At 48.0% G+C, this 22,758-nt stretch overlaps 1 protein-coding gene and 1 long non-coding RNA gene across 2 annotated transcripts; one reads left to right on the plus strand and one right to left on the minus strand.

The window, feature by feature from the left end:
• Positions 1-1,012: 1,012 nt before the first annotated feature.
• Positions 1,013-19,832, minus strand: ACADSB (acyl-CoA dehydrogenase short/branched chain). The gene is made up of 11 exons (XM_054163476.1): positions 19,764-19,832; positions 13,610-13,772; positions 12,608-12,708; positions 11,617-11,823; positions 11,011-11,181; positions 9,179-9,304; positions 8,644-8,736; positions 6,002-6,091; positions 4,440-4,577; positions 3,164-3,263; positions 1,013-2,505 (listed from the first exon to the last, which is right to left on the minus strand). The coding sequence occupies exons 1-11, from the start codon at positions 19,806-19,808 to the stop codon at positions 2,435-2,437; spliced, it is 1,305 nt and encodes a 434-aa protein (XP_054019451.1). The 5' UTR covers positions 19,809-19,832; the 3' UTR covers positions 1,013-2,434.
• A 97-nt stretch (positions 19,833-19,929) lies between these two features.
• Positions 19,930-22,510, plus strand: LOC128897369 (uncharacterized). The gene is made up of 3 exons (XR_008462358.1): positions 19,930-19,980; positions 21,501-21,566; positions 22,394-22,510. It is a non-coding gene; the product is annotated as an uncharacterized LOC128897369 (long non-coding RNA).
• The last annotated feature ends 248 nt before the right edge of the window (positions 22,511-22,758 follow it).

The raw sequence follows: 22,758 nt of genomic DNA on the forward strand, positions 1-22,758 counted from the left end.
CTCAAATACAACACTGGCATTTCTTTCAGCAGCTCCTGTGCACAGAGTACAGCACATACAAGTGAGAGAGGTGAGATGTTTCCAGCTGCAACAGGAGCCAAAGGCTGAGCCTTGCTTTCTGAGAAGAGCTGGTGAGTGGCTGGTGAGGCTGTGCAGCTGTCCCCTGCACCAAGGCATCACACTGCAGGTGAGCACACTATTTTGACTTTTTCCTGAGGATTCTTTCAAATGGACAGCTGGCAGAGCTGCAGGCAAGGAGGCAGTCCTTCTACATCCTCCTGAGCAGCCAGCTCTTCACAGCCCTCCAAAGAGCTCTGCACTTCCCTCCAGAGAGGCTTTTAGCACTGCAGTAAGTCAGTGAAGTGTTGCACTTCCTAGCCTCACACAAGCCTGCAGAAGCCAAGCTAAGACAGTAACTCCAACTCCAGGCCTACTGAAGTCTGCATCAAAGCCTGATCTCTGCTGACACTCATGTTAGCAAAGCAGACTAAACCTCAGCAGCTGAGGGCTGCTTTGCACAACTCATCACACCAATCATTTTAGAGTCACAGGTGAGAGCACGCTGAGCAGAGTAACTGGACTTAGCTGTTGTGGTGTTTGTAGTCTTGACTCTAGTCTAACAATCTTCACAGCCATTTCATGTTAGCTGAAGAAAGACCTGCAAGCACCCTCAAATGCATTAATGAGGAGACACTAACAGCCACAGCAATGATGCTGATGATGCCAGAAGGTAACTTCAGAAACCCTGCAGTCTGCCCTCCCACTCTCTCAGTCTCCCTGCTGCTCATCACACTGGTAGGGAAGGGGCTTTTCAAAGTGGCCTATTCCTTGCCTATCCACAGGGAAAGTGTGCAGCAGGTAGGGGATGAATTCACTGAGGGAGTTACTTTCCTTTGAAGCTGGCAGAAAGCAAACTTTGTCAGAGTGTTGTTCCTCCTTGCTTGTTTCTTTGTGCAAGGCACTGCAGGCTGTTTGTCTCACAAAATCACACTTTGTAAGAGCCATCTCCCCTGGGTTTGCTGGAGATCCTCTGGCAGTCCCAGCCTGCAACATTCTCAGCTCCACTTGAAGTGAATCATCAGTGACTAGCCAGCTTTAAAAACCAGATTCTTCTAAGTCAGCCAAAAGCAGAAACCAGATCCTGCCCTCCCAAACCCACTTGAAGCAAGTTGCCAATTACAGCAATTAGAATGATGTTTCATATATGAAGCCTTCTGTCTCCTGATTCTTAGCTAATTAGTTCTCCAGCCCTGAAGAGGTTTCTGCTGTAAATAAAGTATCTAGCACAAGGAGCAGAAGGAAGAGCTTGGCTGTTCTGTGGGACTCCAGAACACCTGGCACAATTCAGGGTCACCTCATGGCAGTGGGTTTGTGGGCTTCAGGAGTGTCAGCTCACGAATTGCTATGAAGGAAATTACCTCAGTCCCAGCCCAAAGTTGCATTTCAAAGTAAACAGAAAGGGATAAAAAGCAAACTCTTCTCAAAAGCTCCCTCCACTTCTCTCTCTCAAAAGGAGAAAAAGTTCACTAGAGAACCACTAGCACCCAGGAGTGAGTTTTGTAGGCTGCAAATGAACAGACTCCCCCTGACCCAGCCAGGCTCCAGGGACTGAAGTTGGTGAGAGCACTGAGCGTGGCAAGGCCACTGTGAGGCAGCATCACAGCATCCCTATTACACAGCTTCTCTCTGCCTCTTTGCAGAACTGCCAGAGCTTTTTTAACCCCATTTCACAAAGATTTCAACTCAACCTTTTATGAAAGGAGAACTATAAATAGGCTTTTAGATTAAACCCCTTAACAGCTGAGAAGGCTGGAAAGGGAGGCAGATATTATCCACCTTTCACTACTACAAATTGGGGCTGGAAGGGCTTAATTACCAAGATATACTTAAGAACACACTAAGGGCTGCTATAAAAATGACTCCAATTACAGCAGCTCCACAGACATGGCTCCACCTGGGAGAGAGGAAAGCAGCACTTGTGTCTCTTTCCACAGACCTCTCCTGTGCCCCATGCTAGCACGGGGCATAATGAACAGACGGCAGCTCCGTGCCACGCAGCACTTCCACTGCACGTGGAGAGGCCTTGGCCCCCAGCTGGTTTACCAGAACCCTTCACATCAGCCAAACCAAGGATTTGGCTTCACTTGGGCATCTCAAGGTGGAGGCAAACCTTTGGTACAGGCAACAAAATGCTTTGAGCCAGTGTAGTAGCTTAGAAACGGCTGGGGCAGAACGAGACACTTTTAACCCATGACTTGGGTTTGAAGTGGAATTCCACACTCACTCTCCTGGCATGGGGGACTCGTGGCTTCCCTCATGGCTTTGTCTGTGATGATGTATTCTTCCTTATGATTGATACAGTTACAAAGAAAGGTGCAATTCACAACCAATGTTCAGGAAAGCAGTGTTAAGAGTCAAGGCAGTCCTTGTGGCTTCAGTACTCCTGTGCTAAGCATTTAGCAATGGTGCTCAGCTGGATATTTGAAGTTCCTTCATAGATTGTACCTGAAAGCAGAAGAAAATAAATTAGAATAGAAATCCACAAGTGAGTGTATGAAGAGACCTAACAGTCCAGTTGGAACATTTACCATTCTGAGGAGAAGCTTTACTGAGCAAGCTCCAAACCCAGGATTATTATTCACATAAATGTTCCTATTTGATCACCTGCAACAATTAAAACCCTGCTCTGCTGCTCCAACCTAAGGACATTTGCCTGAGAGGCACCTCCTAAATAACCAACAAAAATGAGGTGCTGACAAAGGCTGTCAGCAATGGCAGTCAGAGGCTAACATTGTTAGAAATGCCAGTGTGCTAGGGCTGAGGATTATATTGGTACACCAGGAGGTCTGGAAAATAAACCTCCACAAAGAGTCAGATCTCCAAGGAAGAAAATGTTTTCTACTTTTGCTGTTATTTGTTCACTGGACTGGAACACCATGAGTGTGTCTGCACTCCACTGCCAGCTAACTCAACATTCCACCTCACCTCACACACAGGGATTTACACCTGAACTTTTACATTCTTATACCTGAGCCTTTAAATCAGCTGATTAGTGTCAGGGGGAAAAGATGTCTTAAGCCCCCCCCAGTGAGGCAGCTGTTCATCCTCAGACTCTGGCACTACTAGGGCTCCAAGGAATGCTTGTTGGGGAGCTCTCACTCACCTATCTTGCAGTCCCGATAGTACTTTTCTATGGGGTAATTCTTGGTGAAGCCAACACCACCCATCCACTCAATGCATTTACTGGTTGTCAGGGTTGCAACCTGTCCAAAGAGTTGCAGAGTTACCATTTCAGGATTCAGGGGGAAGCAGGTGGTAGTGAATCTTGTTCTTTGTTTGAGGGAAAGCACAAAGCAGCAGTTAAAGCAGTTACTGGAACAGGTGGGGAGGGGAAGGACTGCTATTTTTTCATTCATCTTATTTATGCAAGTTGGTTTAGTACAAAAATGGCATTTTCCTGCAGCAGAGAGCATCAAGAATGCACTAAATGTAATGGCAGTGGTTTAGATACTGCACCAAGAACAGGACTAGCAGGGCTATGCAAGACAGCAATGCCACAGAGTCAGAAGCAATCCAGTTTTGAATCTTATCACTTGGACTTTTGAATCTCCCCCTGCACTCAGCACTGGTGAGGCCACACCTTAGTCCTGGGGTCAGCTCTGGGCTCCTCACTCCAAGAAGGACATTGAGGGGCTGAAGCAGGTCCAGAGAAGGGCAACAAAGCTGAGGAAGGGTCTGAAGAACAGGGCTGGGAAGGAGTGGCTGAGGGAACTGGGGGTGGTTAGTGTGGAGAAAAGGAGGCTGAGGGGAGAGCTTCTCACTGTCTACAGCTACCTGAATGGAGGCTGGAGCGAGGTGGGGGTCGGTCTCTTCTGCCTAGTAACAAGTGATAGGATGAGAGAAAGATGGCCTCAAATTGCATGAGAAGAGGTTTGGGTTGGTATGAGAAGAAACTTCTTCACTGAAAGGGTTCTCAAACCCTGGCACAGGCTCCCAGGGAGGTGGTTAAATCCCCATCCCTGGAGGTGTGCTACTAAGGGCATGGTTTAGCACCAGACTCAGCAGGTAAGGGCTGGACTTGATGACCCTTTTGAAAGCCTTTTTCAAGCAAAACTGTCCTGTGATTCTATAGTGAGACTTGCTGAAATGCTGATGAATGAAGCCTCACCTATGCCATTTCTCCTGCCAGAAAACCAGAATTCTGGGGAAATGAAACCTCTCACTGAGTGGAAGTGCTGATTCACTCTCTCCTGTAGTGCTGTTCCTTGGTTTCAGAAGGCTACCCAGGGCCACGCGCAGCCCGCCCTGCCACGGTGACCGAGGATGAGCCACGAGGCAAAGCACACCCACGGATTGCACAGCAGAAGAGGAGCTGCAAGTGATGCATGCCAGAAGAGATGAAGCTCTTGGGGAGCAGTGGCAAGGAGCGTGGCAGTCACCTCGGCAGCGTAGTACTTGGCCATGCTGGCCTCCTTTATGATGGGCTGGCCCGCCTCCACCAGCCGCGCCGCGTTGTAGGTCAGCAGCCTGGCCGCCTCCAGCTGCGTGGCCACCTGAGCTATCTGGTGCTGCATCCCCTGGGAGAAGCACACAGCAAGTCAGACACAGCCACGCCCCAGTGCTCCACTAGAACCGCTAGCAAGCTCCTTTCACCAAGGGCCATCCCCACACTCTACAGCAAAAACACCAAATCCAGAAGGGCTGGGTGCTCGACAGCCCTCTGCACCCTCACGCTCAAGCTGGGGAAGACCACCCAAGTCCTTTCAAGGACTGCACTCCCATTTTCTTCTTCCCTCTTCATGGGTTCAGCAGTACTAGGGAACTTATTGTCTGACCAGCTGGACAGGAGGGTCCAATACGAACCTCTGTGCACCCAGGAACATCAAGGACAATCTCAGCCACATCTTAAGTGTTCTCCTCAGCACCACAGAGATGCAGGCAGGTCAGAGCTGTGAGCTTTACCAACAAGGTCTTAAATAAAGTGGAGCAATAGCAAGATGACAAGCACTTCCCATCTCCCATCAACACAAGACAAGGGTAAGGAGCAGTGTGAGAGTCTAGAGGATGTGACTAATGGATTCAAAGGGAAGGACAAAGCTGATGGAGGTCACCTCCAAATGTAGAGCATTACAGAAAAATAGCTTTATTTTAGGAGCCCCAAACATGATGATGACTGAAAATGAACATTTAGTTGTCTAACTGGCTCCCAAAAGCCAATGAAATCTTTCATCTTATTAAAACATGAAGGCTGCTCCCTAAGATTTGCAAAAATCCATATGCAGGTCACAATAACAAAATGCTCTGGCAATTGCAAGCTCCATTTCCCATTTGAGAGACAGAGGCCCATTAAGTGCCCAGATATCTCTGGGTGCTTCCTAGGACTGATATAAAAGATAAGCACTACTAATGATCCTTCCCTTCACCCAAGATGCAGCCTTCCTCTAAGAGGAAGATTACTAGAGTCATTACAATTATCTATCTTCCTTATTAAACCAGGCATCATTCTCACAACAGAGAGTCTTTTGCTGGGCTTAAGATACAGATATTATGGTGCAAATGAAATCTCTTTGTGTATGACACAGGAAATCGACTCACTCAATCAGCTTTGCTCATCTCTTTATAACCTCTAGTGTCTCCAGCAGAAGGCCTTGCCCTGCACCTCCTGAGAGGGTGTCAAAACTCAAACACCTTCAACATACCGTGACATTATAACCAGAAGGGAAAGGAGTTCCATGGGCACTGTTTCCAAAGGCAGTGAGTGCACTGGGACAAGATGTTTGGAAGTTTGCAGTGATTTCCAAGGCATTTGCAGAGGCACAGAGCACTGAATTCATGTATTTCACACCAGCTCATCTGAGAGGCCTCTGACAAATTCTTCACAAAGATTGAGAAGTGAGGGACATGACACAAGGTGGAGCAGGTGACCCACTTGAATGGCTTCACCTACTGTGGTAACCCATGGCCTTTTGCAGGGAACTTCCCACCTGTCCCTAAGGAGTACCTGGAAATCAAATACGCTCTTCCCAAACTGGACTCTCTCCTTCGTGTAAGGAACGGTGCGGTCGAAGCAGCCCTGAGCCAGGCCCAACATCTGCAAGGAAGAAAGCAGCTCAGTGAGAACAAGCGAAACAACACAACCTTCAAAGAAGAGGTTTTAGTCCATATTGTTACATCCCTGAAAGAAACTTTTCACAGAGTAACAGAAGTAACAGAACAGTAGGGGAAACCTCTGGAGACCATCTAGTCCAACCCCCTGCTAAAGCAGGGTCACCCAGAGCAGGTTGCCCAGGATTGTGTCCAGGAGGGTCTGGATTCTCTCCAGAGAAGGAGACTCCACACCCTCTCTGGGCAGCCTGCTCCAGGGCTCCAGCACCCTCCCAGGGGAGTTCTTCCTCGTGTTCAGATGGAAGTTCCTGTGTTTCGGTGTGTGCTCGTTACCCCTTGTCCTATCACTGGGCACCGGTGACAAGAATCTAGCTCACCCTCTTGCCCCCCACCCTTCAGATATTGATAAGCATTGATAACATCCCCTCTCATCCTCCTCTTCTCCTTCTTACTAAAATCAAATGACCTGTGGAAACACTATCAGTAGCTCCTGACCAAAACTCAGGTATCATCTGTGGTTGCACAAATATGAAGTGTGTCTGGAAAAAATTCCTAATTACAGAGGAAAATGACTGCAAACTAAAGACAGACCAGAATCTATAGATCTGCATTACAGCAGTAAAGGAAAAAGAATGTGAATGATTATTCAAAGCTCTTTTCATAAATCAAAATAATTTCTCATTTTCCAGAAGCCACTGGATTGTCAGAAGCAGCCATTGATTCCAGAAGTAAGAACATTAGTGTCATGGAAGGAGAGCCAGCATTTCTGCCAGCACTGGCCACAAAACAGTGTGAGAAGCCCCACTGCCTATTCACACTCCTCAGCCAGCAGCAGGCAGCAAACACGATTGTTGTCTTGGAGATCAGCGTGTGGGAAAGCTACAAGTGACCTGCTTCTTGCATCTGCCTCAATGGCTGAGCTGTTGGCCTGAAGAAACATGAAGAGCTCTGAAAAGTAAACTACTCTTAGGGGTTTTTAACTACCAGATTTTGAGAAGTGTATTCCATCCCAAGCAAGAGAGTAAAGAAGGAACTCTGCCTTTGTATCTGCCTGTATACAGCAGCTTAGTCCAACTACAGGGTATGGGGGGTTTGGGCAGACCCACATCGTATTACAACGAAAACCAAGAGCCCCAGGAAGGCAAAACCATGACTGCCTGGGTTCAGACATCCAGTCTTTAATGATGTGATGCTCCAGTAGAAACCCCACAATACACAGGAAGGTGAGAATGTGGGAACAGAACACAAGAAAGTGATCAGCTGAACTACACCTTTTGTTTTTTCCTCTTACAGAAACTCCTGTAGATGAGCCAAGTGCATCAGCTCCAGCACCTGCCACAGTATCTGCTCTAAACCTGGCACTACAACTATCTGAAACCCTCTTCACAGCCACAATTCCATTTTATAAGGTGTTCATTATCTTTGTAAAACTGTTACTACTTCAAAACTAAATTCAGCACCACAGGGCTTTAGAGCTGCTGTTCTTGTCCATTCAAGTACATTTCTCTTCATTTGAAGGTGTCAAGAAAGTAGTAATTAAGATATAACAACTACCTGACCTTAACTTTAATTAGGTTCTAAGTCTAACTTGGAGTAATTAAGAGTCAAACCTAGACCATGTATTTTACTGTCAGAGCCTCTACATTATTTGTGTCTCTGGGAACAATGGGGCCCACAGCCCTAGTATTTAAATGTCATATCAGAAAAGTTCAGTCACAGACAATCTTCAGCAAGGGTTGGGAGAGCCAATCCATCCAGCAGCACAGTACACTGCCATGTGGAAGCTCTGAATGCTTCTGGTCTGCCTGCAAACCCGGACAAATGATGAAGGAGACTGGCAGTGCAGGCATGGATGCAGCACAACCACATCCAGGGAATAAAAACCCCACCCAAGCTTACTTGGAAGAGCAAACTAAAAATAGAAACACTTGTAAGTTGTTTTCCTATGGGGCTAAACCTGATTTCCACTGAAAGCCAAAGACTAAATGGAGTTTACAACACAATACACCATTTTGGAATGACTCCAAGGTCAGTAACTATTCCTCCCCCAAGGTGCAAATTTTGAACACAGCAATGAACTAGGATACTTCTGCTATGAAAGAAATAATCGTGTTTCATTTAAAAATCAATGCACTCTGAAAGCTAAGGTGCTGAGAAAACATCAGCTAGCATAAGGTCACATCTGGAAGTGGGTGGAAAAATTAGTATCACACATTCCAACGGCTGCTTTTCTTTGTAAAATACATTTGCATAATGGAAGATAAAGCCTTGATATATTTCAGGAGCAATACGTTAGCTACCAAAGACAAACGAATTGCCATTTAATGTTTTCTGCTGCTTATGTCACTGCGGGAGGACGCTGCCGCTCAGCCTCGGGGTGTCCCTGTCCTTAGGCACAGGCACAGTGACATCTAGTGGCCATTTCGGGGTTAACAAAGTCGTTAGGTTGATTTTTAGGCGCTTTCAATATCGTGTGCATTCAAATCGAAACTCCAAGTGATATGCTGGCTGTATGAAGCACCAAACCAACTCACCCACCTGGGCAGCAATGCCTATCCTGCCTGTATTCAGCATTCCGATTGCGTACTTATAGCCTTGGCCAACCTGTCCCAGGATATTGCTTGCAGGAACCTAAGGAAGAAAATCACTCAGTTACTCCTGCTCTCCTGTGCTTTGCAGCTGCTAGCTGGGTTCACAGGTGAAGCAGTGCATGTCTTATGTAACGTTCCTCAGAAGTGAAGGCATAAACCACAACCCAGACACTCGATTCCTAGAATACCTGGTAAGAACATTCCCTCACATGTGGTTATAAACTGATGAGTGAGTAGAACTTTGTCACAATTTAAGAAACCCAACCTCCCTAGTGTCACCCAAGGAGAAATTTATCATTTACAGTTGCTTCAGTATTTGACTGTAACTTAGATACAGGGTTTTGGTGAAAGAACAGGCAGGAAAAGTTCAAACATGCCAAACAATCAGGATGTCCAAGGAAAAAATACTTGGAATGGAGGGAATGTGCTTTCCTGCGAGGTGGTCAGGAATCATCTTCCACTAGCTGAACAACTTACATTACCTTCACATTTTCAAATGTTACTGGGCAGGTAGAAGATGCTCTGATTCCAAGCTTGTCCTCCTTCTTCCCCACCTGGAGTCCCTCCGTGTTGCGATCTACTATGAAGCAGGTAATCCCCCTGTATCCCTAGGGGGAGTGAAGGAAAACACCCCAAATTGGGGTTTATATTGGTGGCAACAAATGGTGCTCCAAGTATCTCGTTGCAGTACTGACATTTTACACCTGCTTAGAATCATGAGGTTGTTGAGGCTGGAAAAGACCTTCACGACCACCTAGTCCAACCGTCAAGCCAACAGGAGCATGTCCCTCCGCACCGTACCACACAGCTTTTGGACACCTCTGGGGATGAGGACTCCACCGCTGCCCTGTGCAGCCTGTTCCAGGGCTTGACAACCCTTTAGGGGAAGAAGTTTTTCCTGATGTCCAACCTAAACCTTCCCTGATGCAACCTGAGGCCATTTTCTCTTGTCCTGTCACTAGTTGCTTGGGAGAAGAGATGGAGTCCCACCCCACTACGATCTCCTCTCAAGCAGGGCTGGATTTTGGGTTGAGCTTTTTGTTTCTAATTAAGAAAGAGATACTGGAAGAAGTTTTCAAAAAGTTAAGTTTTAAACAATGTAGTTTTGTATTTGATTGCCACCCAACTGCAGTGGCACAGCACATTGTAAAGCCTGCAGCTGTCTTTTCTGAATGTACTCTCTACATACTGAAGCACCTCTCCTGTGAGGACAGGCTCAAAGAGCTGGGGCTGTTCAGCCTGGAGAAGGCGCCAGGAAGACCTTAAATCAGCCTTCCAGTATGTGAAGGGAGTCTACAGGAGAACTGGAGAGGGCCTCTTCACAAGGCATGGAGTCACAGGATGAGGGGTAATGGCTTTATACTTTTTTTTTTAAATGGCTTTATACTTTTTAGGCTGGAGGTTAGGAGGAAGTTTTACACAGAGAGAGTGATTGCCCACTGGAATGGGCTGCCTGAGGAGGTGGTGGGGTCGCCGTCGCTGGGGGTGTTCAGGGCGAGGCTTGACAGGATGCTTGGTTCCATGGTTTAGTTGATTAGGCAGTGTTGGATGATAGGTTGGACATGATGATCTTGAAGGTCTCTTCCAACCTGGTTTGTTCTATTCTATTCTATTCTATTACCCTGGATTTGTATTAGACATTAGGAAGAAATTCTCCCCCATGGGGGTGGTGAGGCACTGGAACAGGTTGCCTGGAGAAGCTGTGGAGGTTCCAACGGTGGGAGAGTTCAAAGCCAGGTTGGACGGGGCCTCGAGTAACCAGGCCGAGGAGGAAGTGTCCCTGCTCATGACAGGGAGTTGAAACGAGATGACCTTTAAGGTCCCTTCCAACCCAACCCGTTCTAGGATCCTGATATTGGTGACAAAACTTTACACGTGCATGTTCAGCTATGCAGCTCTCCACCTGGACAATTTGCTGGTGTACTCCTGTTAGTTCTTCAGTGCATGTAGCCTGAGCTCTATTTTGCCTTTTAAACCCAACAATTTAAGCCAGTAACAAGTCAGTTAAGACAGAAGTTAAGTCAGTTGAGTCAGAAGGGCTGGGAAGCCAATTGGTTCTCAGAACAGTAATGCATGCTGTGCTCTTCATCTAAGCAATCCTGGCTCTGACATGTTTACTCTCCCTGGTGGGAGGAATCTATGAAACTTCTTAGCAAGCTCCCCATTATTGTTGGGAAATATTTGTTAAGGTTTGCTGTGAGCTAGGCAAAGGTTCAAAGAACATTAACCTTCACCACCAGATTAGCACTATAAAATCCATAGTTTCATATAGCATCACGTGTCACCGAAATGCAACCCTTCTTGAGCAGCTTACTAATGATGGATCTGTGTTTGCCATCACAAAGAAAACTCCTGCATGTTCTGCTAGGCTAATCCACATCTTGGAGCCATTGATGACATAGTAGTCTCCTTTCTTTTCAGCCCGAGTCTTCAAAGCAAAAGCATCGCTGCCAGAGCCGGCCTCCGAAAGACAGAAGCTGCCTATCTGCAAAGGGTGACAGAGATTCATTAGAGGGGTCCCTGAACATACAGGCACAGCAGAGAAGACATCTGCAACAATAAGAGTTCTAGACAAGCACAAGACTCTTCCATTCCAGCCTTTTAACCCGCTGCAGCCAAGCAGCTAAGTTTCAGATCTGAGCTTAAGAACAGAGAGTATGTAATGACATGCCTCTCACAGCCAACTGCTTTGAAGTTCTTTCCCACACTACATTCAATTTTAATGAAACTAGTAAGTGCTACTTTCACCTCTCAGCTACTGATGACATCACAGATTTCATCTCTAGCCAGTATTGCAAAGTTCACAGATATTTCCCAGTGCTGCTCTCACCCATTTAGCTACTGAAAAAAATCACCCTGCTAACACTATTGAACTAATCAAAATCATGTCACGGCTCAGCAGAGGGAGACTTTGACTCACCAGGTCTCTACCCACCCTGGGCAAGTATTTTCTCTTTTGTTCTTCTGTTCCATATGTGATAAACAATTTATTTGTTAGTGTGTTTTGGAGTTCACACAGAAGAGCTACAGCTGCATCAACTTTGGCCAATTCTTCTACCACCAATATAGTTGAAAAAAATGAGGCTCCAGTTCCTCCATACTCTTCCCCAAGCTCAATAGCCATCAGCTGCAATGTGAGAGATGCAAACAGATCAAGCTGTAGTTCCTGTCAACACTTTGTTAGTCCAGTCTGATACTTGGCAGATTAAAATGAAAACCACAGAATGTAAGGATTTCCAGACCCTTCCCCAAAGCCCTTTTACCCTTCCACACCCTTAGCAAGCCAGCAGTTCTTCACAGCTGACAGTCAATTCATGCAAGACATGGCAAACGTGTGCAGGGCAAGATGCACATCATCACCCCAGCTTGATTACATCTTCCAGAACAACTGCAGCCTCAGGAGAAGTCTAATATTTAGAGTTGTCATTGTATAAAATGACATCATAAAGACAAACAAGGTTTAGGTTATAGTAGGAAAGGCTAAAACTGAAGCCAGGAATGATCAGCATGGTATCTGCAACACGAGTCCTTGTGGCTGGCCAGTAAGGACACAGAGGACTCCTGACAGCCTTTTCCAGCAACACTTCTGAGAGTCATGCTGGCTCTGGCATTCCACACAATGATGATTATCCAATTAAAAACAAACAAACAAAAAGGAGAGGGAAAGAAAGACAAGCAACTCAAAGATAAGATGAAGAATGTAGAAGAAATGGAAAGAATATTACAGTAAAAGATGGAGAAGGACAATGCAGTAAAAGAGAAGAGAAAGTTGCCCAAATCTGTAACGGTTCATTAGTTCATTTGAATTCTACCCCTCAACCATTTAATCTAACAATCTGAAAAGTGCAGAGCTAGAGAGTCAACCAATGATGTCAGTTTCTGAATGAGAGATGAAGTGTAAGTGTGCAGACCCCTTGTTCAAACAGTCCCTGGATTACAGAGTCTTCCATCTTCGACTCCTCATCCATTTTCTGCACCAGAGGTGCCACTCGGTCCTGAGCGAATTTTGTCACTGTAAGGAAGAGAAGAAAGCAGCCATGTAAGTGTTCTAACAGCCTCCTTGGAGACCCAGGCAATGTGGTGCTTCTGACTTGTATTCCCTGACTCTCCCACACCAATTAACGAGGACAAAAACTTGCCCAAGTGAAGGAAGGTGGTGTGCCACAAGTCTGTTAAGGTAATTGCTTTCTGAACTCAGCTACAACTCTCTAAACAGAAACAAATACTTCCTATCAATTCATTAACTTGGAAAGCACCTCAGTAACTCCCATGTAACAGTGGCCAAAAAAGAAAAGGGATAGCAAATATTTCAGATACACCCATTACAAGGTTAGCTGGATAGTGTTCCTTCAAGGATTTAACCTCCAGTTTGGGAAGCTAGTCTCAGGCTTTTATCACGCTGAGCGCACAAAGCCCTGTAAGGGCTGCTGCTTAATCAGAACCTTTCATGAGCTCTCTCTCAGATGAGCAGTTCCTCAATCTTTCACCTTTGCTGCAAGGATCCCTTCTGAAACACTGTCTCTTTCAACACATCACATCTGTCACCATTCTGAGTACATTTGAAACCTCTGAGAAGCAGGCTGAGCAGTTAACTGCAGCTGAACTAAACACTCCAGGAAAAGGCGTGAGGCAATGCCAGGCCACTTCACTTCTGCAACAGCAACAGTCTGAAGCAGTTAATGTTTATTTATGCTGAGGAAACTGCACTGTGGTAGGTGGAACTCTTCTGTGGTAGCCCAGGAAAAAGAACATCACTTTATTCTCCCGTGAACTAAAGCAGTTTTAAGATGAAGCACAATCCCACACAACAATTGGAATGTTTAACCACACTTAATAATGACTAGACATTTTGAAGCCACAATTGCCCTTCTAGTGAGGCACTCCTGCATTTGCACTGCACAGACAACAGGTACCCATGTTTTTCAGCATGGTCTCCTCTTCGGTGAACGTCTGAAGCGGAGCACAGACAGCTCCATCGCTGGCTACATTTGGCCTGAGTTCTGATTTAGAGGATCTAAAGGCACGTGGAGAAGCCCTCCAAGAAGCCAGGTAGGCTGGTGCACTTCTTTGCAGCTGCTGACAATAAAAACAGAACATCAGAACATGTAACAGAGTCGCTATTTGTGCACAGACAGCAACACACAGTTCCACCCACTGGTTTTATTCAGCAGTGGGACAGGAAACATCCTTTACATGCAAGGTCTAGCTTGACAGCTTCTGAGAAGATACAACCCACTCCAGCGTCCAAAGCGTCCTTCAGTTACTCTTAACTCCAAACAATTTTCTTTCAGAGACTTGCTAACACAATGATATTGCACAAAGTCTTTGCAGACATTCATGTTAGTCCATTCTTGGGTTCAGAGCAAACAAATCCTGCTGGTAGCAATTGCTTTGATAGGTGGCTTTGTACACCTGCTGCAACAGTGTCGGTGTATACTCTGACACAGTTAATCCCCTCATGAACGAAGCTGGTGCATGCCAACCAGACGTACACAGCTTTTCCCAGCAGACCAGTCAACTTTAACGGCAAAACTGGCTTTCTCCCTGGTTTTGCAGCGATCAGAGCCCCTTGTTTCCAAAGCAATCTGATTGCACTTCAGCTGGTTTTTCCTGTTAAAGGGCATAACTTTACCAGTGCTGTGGATTTTTGTATTCCAGCTGAGCTCTCATCTACCTCTTCATCACTTGCAGAGTGAGCACCCATTTCAGAGACAAAGCCCTGGCACCTGAGTGCTTCTGTGCAGTCAATTTCTATAGAGCTAGTTTAAATCCTGCTAGCATGGTGATAGCACCATGTAACCAAGAACTACTGAGCCTTTTTTTGATGATTTCTGTAAAAAGAAGAGGAAGGAACTAAAGGTGAGTCATTTATGCTTACCCTCTCCCAGTCTGTCCCTGACATACAACAATTTCAAATGACTCCAAGCAGCACTGCTTTATCCCACCAAGAGAGTGGGGGTATTGCAGTGGGAATGGCATTAAGCATATGTGGCAAAAGTCTTACAAATGAACAAAACAGAGCAGTGGCTTTTGGGAGCAAGCTGCACGGTGATTGTGAGGTGGGTAGACATAGATAAAGTGACAGGCAATTAGCCTTGTACCGTGGTGAACTATACTAGACTTGAGTAGGTAACAGCAGGCATTAGAAAGGAAGATGCTTGGTTTGAAAGGTCTTACACTTTCCAACCACAGAGTAATTTCCTAGCACTTCAGAAGGAAGTTGACACAATGAATATGATCTGGCTCAAAGAGTAACAGGCTAACAGTAGCTAAACCACTGCTGAAAAGCAGCCTTCAAAAAAAGCAGCACAGTATCACAGTACATTAGAGGTTGGAAAGGACCTCCAGGGATCATCCAGTCCAACCCCCCGGCCAAAGCAGGATCACCCAGGGTAGTCGGCACAGGAATGCATCCAGATGAGTTTTGAAAGCCAATGGCATCCTGGCCTGCATCAGGAACAGTGTGGCCAGCAGGAGCAGGGAGGTCATTCTGCCCCTGTACACTGCACTGGTTAGGCCGCACCTCGAGTCCTGTGTCCAGTTCTGGGCCCCTCAGGTTAGGAAGGAGGTTGGCTTGATGGAGCGAGTCCAGAGAAGGGCAACAAAGTTGGTGAGGGGTTTGGAGCACAGCCCTGTGAGGAGAGGCTGAGGGAGCTGGGGTTGCTTAGCCTGGAGAGGAGGAGACTCAGGGGTGACGTTATTGCTCTCTACAACTACCTGAAGGGAGGTTGTAGACAGACGGATGATGGTCTCTTCTCCCAGGCAGCCAGTACCAGAACAAGAGGACACAGTCTCAGGCTGTGCCAGGGGAGGTTTAGGCTGGGTGTTAGGAAGAAGTTCTATACAGAAAGAGTGATTGCACATTGGAATGGGCTGCCTGGGGAGGTGGTGGAGTCGCCATCATTGGAGGTGTTCAGGAGGAGACTTGATGGGGTGCTTGGTTGTTTAGGTGGGTTGGATTGGTTGATGGGTTGGATGATCTTGAAGGTCTCTTCCAACCTGTTCTATTCTATTCTGTTCTATTCTATTCAGAGCAGGAGACCCCAGAACCCCCCTGGGCAGCCTGCTCCAGGGCTCTGTCACCCTCACTGTAAAGAACTGTTGATTCTCCTCATGTTGAGCTGAAATCTTCTATGTTCAAGTTTGAACCTGTTATTTCTTATTACTGTGCACCACCCAAAAGAGCTTGGCCCCCTCCACCTGACACCAACCGGTCTCAAAAGAGGCAAGACAGAAAACCAGCTCTGCTCTTGTACGTAGCTCCCCAAACCCACCTCACTCTGTGGCTAACATCTACAGATCAGCTCTCTGCTGCACATTTCTGCCACTTCTGCTAGGTCAGGTTTTTTGCTATGTCTTCCCAAGGCAAGTGCTGACAGAGCCCCCCAACAGAGACACAGCTACGCCATCAGAGTACCACAGGGAGGAGCCCAGGCCTGCCAGCACACACCGCAGCGAGCAGGGCAGCGGCCGGGCGGCGCTGCAGCTCCCGCAGCGCGGACAGCTCTGCGCCGCTCGCTCTGACAGCAGCGCTCCTCACAAAGCACCGGCAGCTCTGGGCTCAGGAAGTAAAGATCCTTTTGATCCTTCTAATAATTCACTCTCTTTCATGCCGGCTTTCAACACTTGTCACCTCCCTGGCTGAAGAGCTGATGGAAAACAGAGCTAGGGACTCTTTCTGTCTTAAGAGATGACATGCTTAAGTCTGTTACAGTAAGGAAATGACAACTTTAGCACAACTACTCAAGCAGGACCAAAGGCAAAAACCCCAAACCACCAGGTGGAGATGGCAATATAGAAAACAAATCATAGAATCATAGAATCAACCAGCTTGGAAGAGACCTCAAGAGATCATCAAATCCAACCCATTACCTCATACCCAGCACCTCCTGACAACTAAACCATGGCCCCAAGTGCCACATCCAAGCCTTTTTTGAACACCTCCAGGGACAGTGACTCCACCACCTCCCTGGGCAGCACATCCCAATGGCCAATTACTCTTTCTGTATAGAACTTTCTCCTCACCTCCTGCCTAAACCTCTCCTGGCACAGCTTGAGACTGTGTCCTCTTGTTCTGGTGCTGGTTGCCTGGGAGAAGAGACCAACCCCCACCTGGCTACAACCTCCCTTCAGGTAGTTGTAGACAGCAATGAGGTCTCCCCTGAGCCTCCTCTTCTCCAAGCTAAACAACCCCAGCTCCCTCAGCCTCTCCTCATAGGACTTGTGCTCAAGGCCTCTCACCAGCCTCTGTGAGCCTGCTGTGAACATCCAGTGTTTGTTTACATTAATACCCTTGGTTCCATAAAGCAAATGCTGCTAGTGGGGCTGATTCAGGAATACAAAGTTTGGATGCCCAGTGATAGCTGCAACACTTTCAAAGCACAGAATCATCGTTTGAGCTGCAAGGGACCTTAAAATGTCATCTGATTTCAATCCCTCTGCCACAGGCAGGGACACCTCCAACCAGACTAAGCTGCTCAAGGCCCTGTCCAGCCTGGCTTTGCACTTATCCAGGGCCAAAGCCTCCACAACTTCTCTGGGCAACGTGTTCCACTGCCTTACCACCCTCACGGGGAAGAATTTCTTCCTAATGTCTCCTCTGCATCAAGCTTCTCCCAGTTTGAAGCCATCACCCCATCACTCCATGCCTTTGTAAAAACTCCCTCTTCAGCTATTCTGCCTGAGTCATTACAGAAAAACAAAAGAGGAGTTCTTTTAATAAAGATGAAGGCCAAAGCAACCATGTTCTAGCAGCTGTCAGTCAGGAGTGGATTATTCACAGAACACCCAGCTACAGCAGGGCCACTCAACATCCAGAAGTGCAAGGTTATGAACATCCACCTGCATATGGTTTGTGTTCCTAGCAAAGTCTGAGAAGAAAAACCTAAGTATACACACAGAGACTATGCTTCCTGAGCACTTAGAAGATTACAAATCACACACACTTCCTGCTTCCTCCACTACTTGATTCCCAAGTGCAAAGAAAAGAGCATTTTTCTTTCACGTGGCATAGCCAAAGACACAGCACTGTGAATATTTCAGCAGTACTGACCAGAAGCTGTCAGGAAAAAAGCATTTCTGAGATGCTCTGAAGAGGTACACTCAGCAGAGAACAAGGCAGTACTGTTGAAACTACAACTGGTAGGACTCCAGCGTTACATCTGCTTTCATTTGCTGGCACCTGACACTTGGCTATAGGATCAGTAAGCACAGAGGTGAACACATCACTGAATGCATGCAGCAGACTCTGCTCCATGTGAAGTGGGAAGTCCAGATTTTAGAGATCAGTGCCTCCCCCCCAGATTTCTCTCAAGTGCTTTCATGAAAATGAGAAGCTGGCCAAACCTGATTAAAAGCAGTTCAGCAAGGTCAAGCACAAGTGCATGCTGCAACAGAAGAGGTGACCTGCCAAGTGCCTGCAAGTGGAGGCTTTCAAACACAATAAACAACTCAGTATTTGCTACAGGTTACAGCAAGGCTGCTCTTGGGAATAATGCCACAAGCGCTGAGAAAGTTGGAACTCACTGAAAGGATCCCTTCGTTCACTTCCCCTCCTTCCCCCTTGGAAGAAACCATCCCAGGGGTTCCTCCCTCCCCAGAGCTTTCACTTGGAGAGGCTCCTCCACTGCAATCAAAAAGTGTTCTACCCCAGAAGCAGCAAAGGCACATGCACGCAGACATGGTTTGATAGCACATCGAGGTGGCACTCCAGGACAAAATGAATATTCCTAACAAGGTCACCTCAAAAAGTCTTAAACCCAGTAGGATGGCCCCAAGGGACGGGACCTACGCTGGCAACACCCCCAGGCAGGGCAGTGACCCGCAGGTGTACCAGAGCAATGGCACAGCGTGGAAATGATGTCTGCTTTCAACATTCAGAATGAAAAGGGAAAAAACTAATAATCCTAATGTGTACATTTTAATTGTGCACATTTTTGTTCTTAGAATCCATGCATGCATACACCACCGCTGACTTTCAGATACAGCGCAGATGTGCTTCACTCGCACGCTTTGACACTGCTTCCCTGCTTTCCCCCCCCCTTTCTCTGCAGGTAAGGAAAAGATTTCCACTGCTGCAAGATTCAGGCTGCATGCCCAAGTAAACACATGCATTTGAAAATTGGTCCCTGGGCTGCTGATAACATTGATTTTTCTATTTATCTCAATTCTTACCTCCACCTCAGCTCTTTAAAGATCAGGGTTTTTGTTTCCTTCTGTTTGTTTTACATTCTAAAACATGATTTTTAATGCTGGTGGACCTGGCAGCAGCATTAAGATACAAATGAAAGAAGGCCAAAGCAATATATTTTCCTAAGGTGATTTTGCTTTCCTTGATGACTTCCACTCCTGTATCTGTCCCAGCTGCCTTCCAGACAGCTCCTACTTCTCAGCAGAGAAGCTTCGTTTATAGGGTTGGTTTTCTTTATTTCAGTCACCACAACATCCCTGCCAGCTGCCATGAGACGGTCGCAGGGCAGGATGCCCTCTCCCTCTGCACAGTGAAAGTGTCTGTGGCACAAACCCAGGCTTTCTGCTGGCTTGCTTCGCCGCCTGGTTACCCCTGCGGGGGGCTCCGGCTGTTTCACAACCCTGGCAGGAACGCTTCGTCTCAAGAAGTTACTCAACACCGCTCCTCCACACAAACCCCACCAGACCCAAGGACACGAGGGCTTTCCACCCCGCCTTGGCCCGCTCCGGAGCTCCCTTCACCGGGCTGAGCAGCCCCCGCGCCCCGCCTGCTCCCAGGCCCAGCCAGCGGCTCCCCAGGGCCCCCCGCGGCGGCGGCCGCGCCCCTGTCCCCAAAGGCGGCAGCTGAGCCAGCGGCTCCCCCCTCCCGCAGGCGGGACCGGAGCGCCGCCGACGCGGGGGTGCCCTGGGAAGCCTCAGCGGGCGGCGTGAGGTGAGAGGCGAGGCGGGAGCCCCACACGGAGCGCGGAACCCCGGCTCGCCGCTCCCCCGGGCGCCGTGACAGCGCGCACGGCCGCGCCGGCAGGCTCGGAGGCGCCGAGGGAACGTCGGCACCCGGGTGGGACAGGGACCCCAGCCCGCCCCGGCGCCCCGCTTCACCTTGGCGCGGCTCCTCAGCCAACCTCCCGCCGCCGCCGCCGCCATGTTGCCACCGCCCCCCGCGGCCCGGCCCGGCCCCCGCGGCCACCGCCCCCCTCCGCCCGCCGGCCCGGTCTCGCGAGGCTGCGGTGGGCCGGGCCGCGGGAGGCACGGCAGATATGGCGGCGGCGGCGGCAGGGCGAGGGGCGGGCAGCGGTGTGGTGCGGCGCCGGTGGCGGTGAGTAGCGCCCTGTGCTCCGTGAGGGGGCTCGGCGGCGGCGCGGTCCCTGCCCCGCTCCCCGCGGTGCGGGCGGCGGCCGTGACATGTCTGCCCGGCGGCCGCGGGGTCCCCCTGCTGGGGCCTCCCCTTGGCGTGAGGGGGCCGGGCGGCGGGGAGGCTGCCCTCGGATCGCCGCGGGGAGCAGGTGGGCAGAGACGGCCGGCAGGGCCGTGCTGCCCCGCCGGGAGCGGGGGCCGGGTCAGCCCCTCGGCTTCTGCCTCGTTGTGAAGCCGGGAGGCAGCCAGCTTCAGGCAGAAGTCTGCCCTGGTTGTGTGGCTTCCCGCCCACGAGTGAGCGTGTCGTGGGTCGGAGAAGGCGGAGGAAGCGCGGGGGCATTCGCACATCGTGTGGGGCGGGAGGGAGGTGGCGGGGAGCAGGCAGCTTGCTTTGATGGCAGCTCCTGGGGCTCGGGTAGGCTTCCCTGGGAAGCAGCAAGAAGGGCTTGGGTAGAGTTCGGGATCCTTCCTCCTGCCTCAATTGTAAGATATTTGACTGGAAAAACATGTGTCTGGGGCAAAGACATCTCCCGCTTTCCGTCCCTGGATTCCTTCTGGCAAACGGGACAGACACACGTGGTTCTCAGTCGGTTTAGTCTCTTGCAGTTAGGGCAGTTGGAGTTCTTACTCTCCGTGTTAAATGACTGGTTTTGCTGTGTCGGAATGATTTTCTTTAGCAGAGTTCTTTAAGCAAAACATTTATAAGGCCCCTTCATCCCATGGGTCTTGTTAAGACGGTAAACTCCATACACATGGGCAGGGTAGCCAGTGTGAAACCCAACAGTTGTGCCCCTGCAGAAAGCAAATACCCAGTGCTCTACCCACCAGCCTGTAAAGCTGGAGAGGGTGGAGTTGTCTATGCAGAAAATGTCCTGAGCAAGACTTGAGGAACATCTGCTGTGATCAGCCCCTGAAACACGAGCTGCTCTGCTCAGGTTTCTAATGATTAGAATTGCATTTACTAGTTTGCACTAATGACAGCGAGCATCTGATCCTTGTCATTCTCCCCTGAAAAGGAGAAGTGCTGGTTGTATACCTATAAAAAATGCCACATAAAGTCACAAAAGGCTCTTTGTAGAGATTTGAGGCAGTACTTCAATTGGGGCAATTTACCTACACTGGCAGGATAAAACCCTAGAAGAATCAATGAAGTAGAGAAAGGAAGTTTGTACAAAGTGGCTCACCAAAGCACTGCCTTTCCCCCAGTCACATTTCATTATATTTTGTGTAAAAATTAAATGTCATTATGAAAGCAATCCATCAAGTAAGTGTTCATGCCTTACACAAAGTGTTACACAGATTCTTCTGTGAAAGTGTGCACCTTTAACACTGTTTCACGTTGAAACACTCAATGGTTAGAGTAGTTTAGTTTTAAGTTGTTACTCTCTGCAACTGTAATTCAGCCTGGTCAGAGCGCTGCCTTGCCTTGTCCTCCTTTTCCCTGTCTTTCATTCTTGTCTTGACATCTTTGTTTTATTGCAGGAGACACCAACAAATGGAACACAAATTAACTTAAGCCTGCAGAAGGCTGGTGACACCTGAAAGAGGGTAGGCAAAATTGTTATGTAAAGATGTGTTCAAAACTAACTTACTGGTGGCTATAATGGTGGTGGCTGAGCACACTGAGATATGATGGAAGGGAATATACTCCTCTGGATACTAAAAATGAGCTAACACTTCTAAATAACTTTGAAAATAGAGGAGAGTGTGTGTAAATGTGGTCTTGAACTCAGGGCTTGAGCTTTTGTAGGTTGCCTAATGCCTTGGTTAGTAGCTATTGGAAAAAGAAAAAGATATTCTTACCAAAATGTAGCCTTAGAGCTTATTCCTGAGCAGTAATGTGACTGACTCAGTGCCCTCTTTCCAACTGAATCCTGGATTCTGGCTTCACAAAGCCATTGCAAATAGAGGCTCTAGAGGTTTGTCATTTACAGCCCCAGAAAAGAGCATGACCAGTGATTCCAGTGAAGATGCTTGTGATTTCAGTGCTGAATAATGACATGAATGAAGGTTTCTGTGCAGGGCATGAAACTAAAACGTTGGGAGAACTGTGACATTCTGCTTTTGATAAGGCTTCTTTCCATCTTTGCTCATCAGTGATGTTCAGTTGGTTTCCCAACCTTACAGTTGCCCTGACTCACTCGGGTCTGGGATTTGTGTGGGGCCAGGTGCTCACCAGAGCAGATGATCTGTGAGGTAACCAGGAGTGGATACAGCCTTTGGAAGGCTTTTGCTGACAGTGTCATTGTGTTAATAAAACTTACAGCAGGAGAGTGTTAGTAGCTGTGTTTTAAAACCTTTGGGAAGTTTCTTTCTTGCAGCTCCTGTGAGCTGGGAAGAATGATGGACTGCATTGCCTTTTTTTTCCCTTCCAGGAAAGGTACAGAAGCTGTGCTCTGTGTTTTCTACCTGACCTGTTGGGAGTACACTTTGGAGCATGTTTGCTACTTAGCAGGGAGCTGAAATTCAGGTACAATCCATTTAAACAAGGAAAAGACAACATGGTCTTGGTTATGACACCATTGTGCCCAGTTTGGTGTTGTCTGTGTGTTACTGCTGCTGCAAATGTTTTCCCCAGCAGTATATATTTGACTATGCATATTTTTAACGAGCTACAGATTCTTGTCATTGCCAGTTTGTGCACTGGGTCTGACAAAAGTGATCCTTCACTTGGAAAAACCCAGCCTTGGTTGGTTGTCATTCAAATTCTGTCTCACTTGGGAAATGTTTTTGTTTCTAG

This window comes from Dryobates pubescens, chromosome 8 (assembly GCF_014839835.1).
Source record: "Dryobates pubescens isolate bDryPub1 chromosome 8, bDryPub1.pri, whole genome shotgun sequence".
Lineage (NCBI taxonomy): Eukaryota > Metazoa > Chordata > Aves > Piciformes > Picidae > Dryobates > Dryobates pubescens.

Excerpts from the sequence above, each read along its gene's own strand:
- ACADSB (XM_054163476.1), bottom strand. The coding sequence starts at position 19,808 with ATGGCGGCGGCGGCGGCGGGAGGTTGGCTGAGGAGCCGCGCCAAG. Across the intron at positions 8,737-9,178 it reads TAACATTTGAAAATGTGAAG|GTTCCTGCAAGCAATATCCT; the intron begins GTAATGTAAGTT and ends TTTCTTCCTTAG. Across the intron at positions 4,578-6,001 it reads AGAGCGTATTTGATTTCCAG|GGGATGCAGCACCAGATAGC; the intron begins GTACTCCTTAGG and ends TGCTTCTCCCAG.